The sequence below is a fragment of the Chenopodium quinoa genome, unplaced genomic scaffold (genome assembly GCF_001683475.1).
Source record: "Chenopodium quinoa cultivar QQ74 unplaced genomic scaffold, ASM168347v1, whole genome shotgun sequence".
NCBI classification, from domain to species: domain Eukaryota; kingdom Viridiplantae; phylum Streptophyta; class Magnoliopsida; order Caryophyllales; family Amaranthaceae; genus Chenopodium; species Chenopodium quinoa.
The window spans coordinates 2,480,113-2,487,106 of record NW_018743722.1 but is presented as its reverse complement, the minus strand read 5'-3'; the positions used below and the strand labels follow the sequence as shown (position 1 = coordinate 2,487,106).

General features: G+C 34.8%; 1 protein-coding gene across 1 annotated transcript; it reads right to left on the bottom strand.

Moving 5' to 3' along the window:
* Positions 1-5,684: 5,684 nt before the first annotated feature.
* LOC110684596 (protein FAR-RED IMPAIRED RESPONSE 1-like) lies at positions 5,685-6,792 on the bottom strand. Its single transcript, XM_021861033.1, has 3 exons — positions 6,402-6,792; positions 5,958-6,357; positions 5,685-5,808 (listed from the first exon to the last, which is right to left on the bottom strand). Exons 1-3 carry the CDS (start codon positions 6,790-6,792, stop codon positions 5,685-5,687), a joined length of 915 nt encoding a protein of 304 aa, XP_021716725.1.
* Positions 6,793-6,994: the final 202 nt, after the last annotated feature.

Sequence of the window (6,994 nt, the reverse complement as noted above, 5' to 3'; positions counted from 1 at the left end):
TAAACACAGGCCCTAACCTTAAACTGAAGTGAAGTGAAGTGAACTGAACTGAACATGCCAAATTGGCGGTAATAAGTTATATCCAGTAACTCTGTGTATCACAAATTAACAATTTGACCCTACCTGTACAGAATTGAACATTTTTCTGTTCATATAGAATACATGACTTTATAGTTTGTATTTTTCCAATTTTTGATTCTATACTCTTGTACTACCTCCATTTTTAAGTACTTGCTACATTCCTCTTGGACACGCATGCCGATGCTAATCTTTAATTAAGTATAAATTGTAACAATTGAGAATTCATAATCTATTCATTGAGATTATATCTTTTAACATTCACACTCAACTAAACCCTAACCCTAACCCCCTAAACCCTAAACCCTAAACCACTAAACCCTAAACCCTAAAACACTAAACCCTAAACCCCCTAAATCCTAAAGCCTAAAGCCTAAAACACTAAACCCTAAACCCTAAACCCCCTAAATCCTAAAGCCTAAACCCTAAAACACTAAACCCTAAACCCTAAACCACAAAACCCTAAACCCTAAACCACTAAACCCTAAACCCTAAACCCTAACAAATAATAATAATTATACTTTCAATTAGATCACCTTTTATTTGATTGTAATAACTACAATGGATTCAATTGAAATAATAACAATTACAATTGGATTTGACTTTCATCTATCAATTAGGAGTTGACTCAATTAGGATTACCAAAATACATTATTAAACTTTATTCGACTTTCCACAACATTTATTAAACTCATATAGGGATTGGACTTATCAATTTATAGTCAATGATAATTATTTACTTTATAAGTTTTTCTAAAAATGCAAATGAAAAAATTTATAAAAGATACATAATAACCAGGCCACATGGCGTGACCTGGTTGGTTTATGTTACACGGGGACCAAACCAAATGCTTACCATGGTATACTTTTACACCATCATTGTAGTAAAAATAATCATATTTTGGATAAATATTTACACCGTACACAGTGGTATAAAATTATACCACGAGTGTTGATGCTCTTATTTTCTCACTCTTACTTTCCTAATAGGAGCATGTATATGGTAAGTTTTGAATTTTTTGCAAAGGATTGATGACATGCCATGCCATCTTTGTTTTTTTCAATCACATCATGTTTTGGATTATTTGTTTTACTACTTATTCTTAGTTCCTTAATTCATGTGTAGCTTTACAAACAAGAATAAAAAAAAGGGAAAAGAGGGAGTATTGATTATCGTGTCATTTAACATAATCATTTTAATATGTGGTGGAGATTTATTTAAATCAAATTATGCGTGTAAGTAAAAAAATTTAGTCATATTTCAGTCACTTCAAGCTAATTTTGGTGGAGATTAATTTCACGCTTATCAATAGTTTACAACTTGAAAAAATTCAAATTTTCCCTCCCCCAAAAAAACCCAATTACCGCCAATGAATTCACCCCTAAAACAGAGTCACACTAATTGTTCCCTGACCAAATGCATTTGTTCAGTATAAATTTAGAGAGAGACAACGTGCCTCATTGCTCTGCTTTTTCCTCATCTTCATTATCAAAATTATTCAATCCAAATAGCAATTCTGGCATGGACAATCCTCTGAAGAATTGTTCTTACGATTTCGTGTGCCCCCCTTCCCACCGCCCACCAAAAATTTATGTTAACATTGAGGATTTACAGGAGTGCATAAAAAATGCACCCGATGATCTCCGTATGAAGCTGGCCAAAATTACCCTTAAGGAACGACATCGGAGGATGATGTTCAGTCATTAGCTTGCTGCGATTGAACGGAGTGGGAATGTCTTATACGACATACGGTTCCACCCGGAGTACCCTTATCTAAGGCCTTTCAAGATTACGTATCCTATTTATTTTAGGCGTGATGCCTTTGCTATGCTTTTTTATATGCTTGACTTATACACCATTGCATTTTCATTTCAGTTGGGTGAGTTAAGAGAACATATCTATAAATGCCAGTTGTTTCAAAGGCAATACAGGTATTTTGAGAAGTTCCTGAGGTTAGTCATGCCGTTGGAGAAATGGCTAAAGTTTTAGTTGAGTGTCAGGCCACACATGGAGAAAATGCGTGGGCAATGGTGACTCTGCGCCATGAGTTTTCAACTCAAATTGATGAAGAGAAAACTCCAACAATCATGAAATGGATAAAATTCTCAAACAAAGGGTTCAACGAGGTGTTTGACGAAGACAAGAAGGTGTACAAGAGCTTTGTTTCAATGATTTGTAGAATCAATGAAGTAGAGGACGAAGTAGTAGCAGGAATTCTTAAACACCTTCCCGTGGCAGACACAGAGAGTCTCTTCCCAGATAATTACAATGAAAATTTGGCAGATGCTTGCATCAACCATGGCGAGTGGTACCTTTTCCGGTACCGAGGATCTTCTGATTCCGAGGATATGGTGGACTCTGATGACGACTCTGACGGCCCAACATGGTGGTAAGTGTTGGTATGATTAAAACAAATGCATATGAAATCTAATAAATTTTTGATCTTTTGCAGTGTTATATTGTTCGACTTTATGATAACATTAGTTCTGTTGATGTTTAATTATCATTAGTACTAGTTTATTGTATAATTACCATTAGTATTATTAACGATATGCTTTATTTTAAGTTGTAATTGTATAAATGGTTTTCTCTTAAACGTTTATCGTCATCTAAAGTAGTTTAATGTACCTTATGATTACGTAATTGTCATTTCTTTATTTTAGTACTTTATTTAATATCAAATTAAACGAAATGAATCGAATAAATAAATAATTATAGTAAAACTAATATACTTTGAATTTAGTAAACGGATACTGTCATTTTAATTAGTATATTGTACATTATAATTGGGTAATTGTTTTATAAGTAGTATAACACCCTACTACTGGAGTAGTTTATTAGTACAACTCAACAAGTCACTTTATGTGCAAAAATTTAACATGTTACAATCCACCATGTTACAAAGTTTTACGGTTTTGTTGAATTTGTAACACTTGTAACAGGACCGATGAGACGTGGAAGAAAATTTGTTATTTGTTACTGACTTTATGTGCAACAATTTAACATAAAATAGAGAACACTATTGAATTTTGAGTAGCACTTTCAATCAAATCATTGCCATCAATATTTAAAAGGCCCCACTATTTACCATCACCCCTTGAAAAGGAATCAGTATTTACCATCTTCTCCTCTCCACTATTGTATTCAATTTTAAGTGTATTACTATTGCAAATCGAAGAATACGTTGAAATAGCATCGCATATCGAGCTTTAAAGAACTCCAAGGTGTGTAATTGACATATACACATTGTGGGCAAACGTAATGATAGTTGACAAGCAAATAGTGCGTCTATATTATATTTGAATTACAAATGACAATATTAAGATTTATAAGTAATTTTATAAGTAACAAAGGATATTTAAAATTATAAGTATGAACAATATACACTAAATAAAATTTTATATTGAAAGTATTCATATTAGTAACATACCATCTTGAACGTGTTGAATTAGAAAATAATCGATTGAATCCATCAATTAACAACTTTAATTGATTGACTTTGAAGTTTAGAGTGAATTAACAACTGTAATTGGTTGACTTTGCACTTAGTTAGAGTCAACTAGGGTTAGTTCTCGATTTTGACTTTTCAATTAGTCGTAATAACAATCGATTGAATCCATAAATTAACAACTGTAATTGGTTGACTTTGCAGTTTAGAGTCACTTAACAACTGTAATTGGTTGAATACGCAGTTAGAGTAAATTTTTTGCGGTGTTATTAAAACTTGTTTTTGTTGATGTTTAATTATCATTACTGCGTAGTTTATTGTGTTTATTATATCATTATTTAGTAAATTGTAATGAGTATTATTTTTTATAATTGTCATGTCAAACTATATGCTTTATTATAGCTTATATTTTCAAACAAAATGAACCTAAAGGTTTTATTTGGTTAGCGTATATTGTCATTTAATATACTTATTAAGATATTGTCATTTGAAGCAATTGTTAATTGTTTTTGTTAATTGTTTGTAGTTGTTGGTTATGTTTGTGTAACATTTATATGAGCTTTAGTTTAAAAAAGGGTTGAATCACCTTAATACACGACCCTTTTATATCATTTTTCATGCGAAAATTGATTAATACTAACATATGAGAAATAAATTTATCTGACAACATGTGTACTAGTGCCCCCTACTACTGCCGCCCTAGTCTACGTACTGCTTTCAATCACATCATTTGAAAAAGCTAAATTTAAAGGAGACAGTATTTACCAATTTACATCAGCCGTAATTAATTACCTTAAATAACCTTAAATAAAAAATCAAAACCATCTTCTGCAATAGTAATTTCACAAAAACTGTTCTCCTTAAATTCAAGTGGAAAATATTTTGCATGGCTTCATCTGATGAGTCTGAACCGGAGTCGGAGGATTCCTTGGACCTCACCAATGAAACCAAAGATTGTGTTGTAATTCAGGATAAGCTATTATCAACGAGGTGTATGTTCATTGTAAAGGGGGGTGAAGTCGACGATATCGGTAATGAAGTCCACACGAGTATTGACAACTCTTTTAATAAAGTGTTCTGGGAGTGGTCAAGGATGACAGGTGTGCTTGCTAAAGACATAAGAATGTACATCCGAGGGGAACTGATAACCCCTAAGGACACATCGCATGACATGGGTATATGGAACAATGATGTCGTCCTCGTCTATGATAAGGTATATTACTTGCACTACATGCGATAACTAATTTTGTTAATGGGTTTATTTTAAAAGTAATTAGTTTGTTTTGTGTTTTATTAGGAGGAAAATCCATTGCCAGTATGTCTTGTAGGCGAGACAAGAAGAAAACATAAGAGTATTAATATTACAAACCTTAGAACACGTCGAGATACTATCGGATATCGAGCTAAGGGAGACTCCAAAGTAATTGAGATGTAAAAGTTGTGGGAAAATATAATGAGGGTTGACGAGCAAAGAGCATTCAAACAACTTGCACTCACATTCTACTCGCTGATCTTCACTATAGTATAAAACGCGGTAAGTCCGCCACTTGTTGATCGGCTTCTCCTTCTTCTCAAATTCAACCCACACATATACTCTATCTTTTATTAAATGTTCGAAATAGGCTGAAGATATCTCATGTATGCTACTACTAGTGCAATACATGAGCCTCTTGCATTCCCTTTGCACCTCCATAAACTTTGAGTCAGTGTACACATTCCGAAATGTTTCCTCAAACTAGAAATCAGTCACTAGACCACGTAGGAACATGGTCGAGTTACCATCTGCTAGCCTCTCTAACAGAAATCGCTGCTCCATAGCAGCCGATTGCTTCTCAGCAAAGTCACAAAGTCTAGTGTTCCTGTCGAAGAACTCATCAAAAAAATTTTGAACGCTTTCTGACCTATGTGTAGTCTTCATTCCTGCCCAGAACAAATGCTTCATTGCAGCTGGAATCCACATTTCCCTCTCATCATATAAAACAGCAAGCCACATGTTACTGGCTAACTTATGCTTCTCAATAAATTCCTTCCACCTCAATTCAAACTCCTCCATAGATAAACTGTCATAGATTATATTTTCAATTCCTCCTTAAAATCTACGTACCCCTTACACTTCCCTAACTTCACACCAAATTATTCTGTAATGTGCCACAAACATCATCTGCGTCTGGTTTGTGGCATCACAACTTTCAATGCTTTGCGCATCGTCGGATCTTGGTCAGTCAATATAGTCGTAGGAGGGTCCCCTCCAACATCATCAAGCCATGTCGAAAACACCCACCTGAAACAACAATTTAAACAACAATATAACAATTACAATATGAAAATATGACAAATCAAACACATAAATGGCATAATAACATAATTAGCTAACAACAAACACTAAAAAATAAATTTGAAGAAGAAAATTAAATTGATATAAGAACGCACTTAAAGGTTTCAGTGTCCTCGTGGGAGATTAATGCGCATCCAAGCAATATGGTTTGCCCGTGATGGTTAACACCAACAACATTTGCAAAGGGCAAGTCATACTTATTCATAAGGAAAGTGGTGTCAAAACAAACAACATCACCGAAATCCTCATACGCAGCCCTACTGCGTGCATCTACCCACAACACATCCTGAAGAACTCCATTATCATCCAACCGATGTACATGGTAAAAGTTCTTATTGTTCTTCTGTATCATTTTAAAGTAATTCATCATGGCATTCGCATCTCCATCCTTAAATTTCAATTTCTTCTCCTTCGCAGCCAAGTTATTCAAATCCTTTGTGGTGAAAGCAACATTTTCATATCCATTCCGCTGACTAGCCAACCACCTATGGAGTTCTGCGTTAGGAAACCCAACATCATTACCAAAGTGGAGTGCACACCTAAATACGGTACCTTCTTCAACTCTTCTAACCTATACTTTGTCACCAACATTGACTTTGATGGGGAAAACAGATGGCTATGACTTAAGCACACTTTCCTCAGCTCCCATTTCCCATTAGAAGTGAAGCTACTATACACCATGGCCCCGCAACCACATTTTTTAGTGGCAACAGGTTCTCCTTCCAACTCCCTAGAAATTCTTTTACCACCGACCTTCCTTCGAGTGTCAGGTTTACCAGCATAGTCGCATTTCCATGTCACTTCCCGTTTTATCTTACTTCCATCTTTAAAGTGCTTGTATGCACTTTGGCCACGTACCACCCCAAAGCCTTGCTGCTTCTCATAAGCATTGAAATAGACATCTATTTCTTGCCACGAATCAAATATCATCCCTATTATAGGAGGGTCGACATTCAAAAAACCTCATATCCACCAGATCACCTCCACCATTCCCCTCTCCATCCACCTCCCCTTCAGCTTCATCTATAGACCTTGAGTCACCACTATCACCAGCCCCTTCTCCATCTTATTTTATAAGCTGCAACATTTCTTCATCATCGTCATCAATTGATAACGGAACATCATCTTGCGC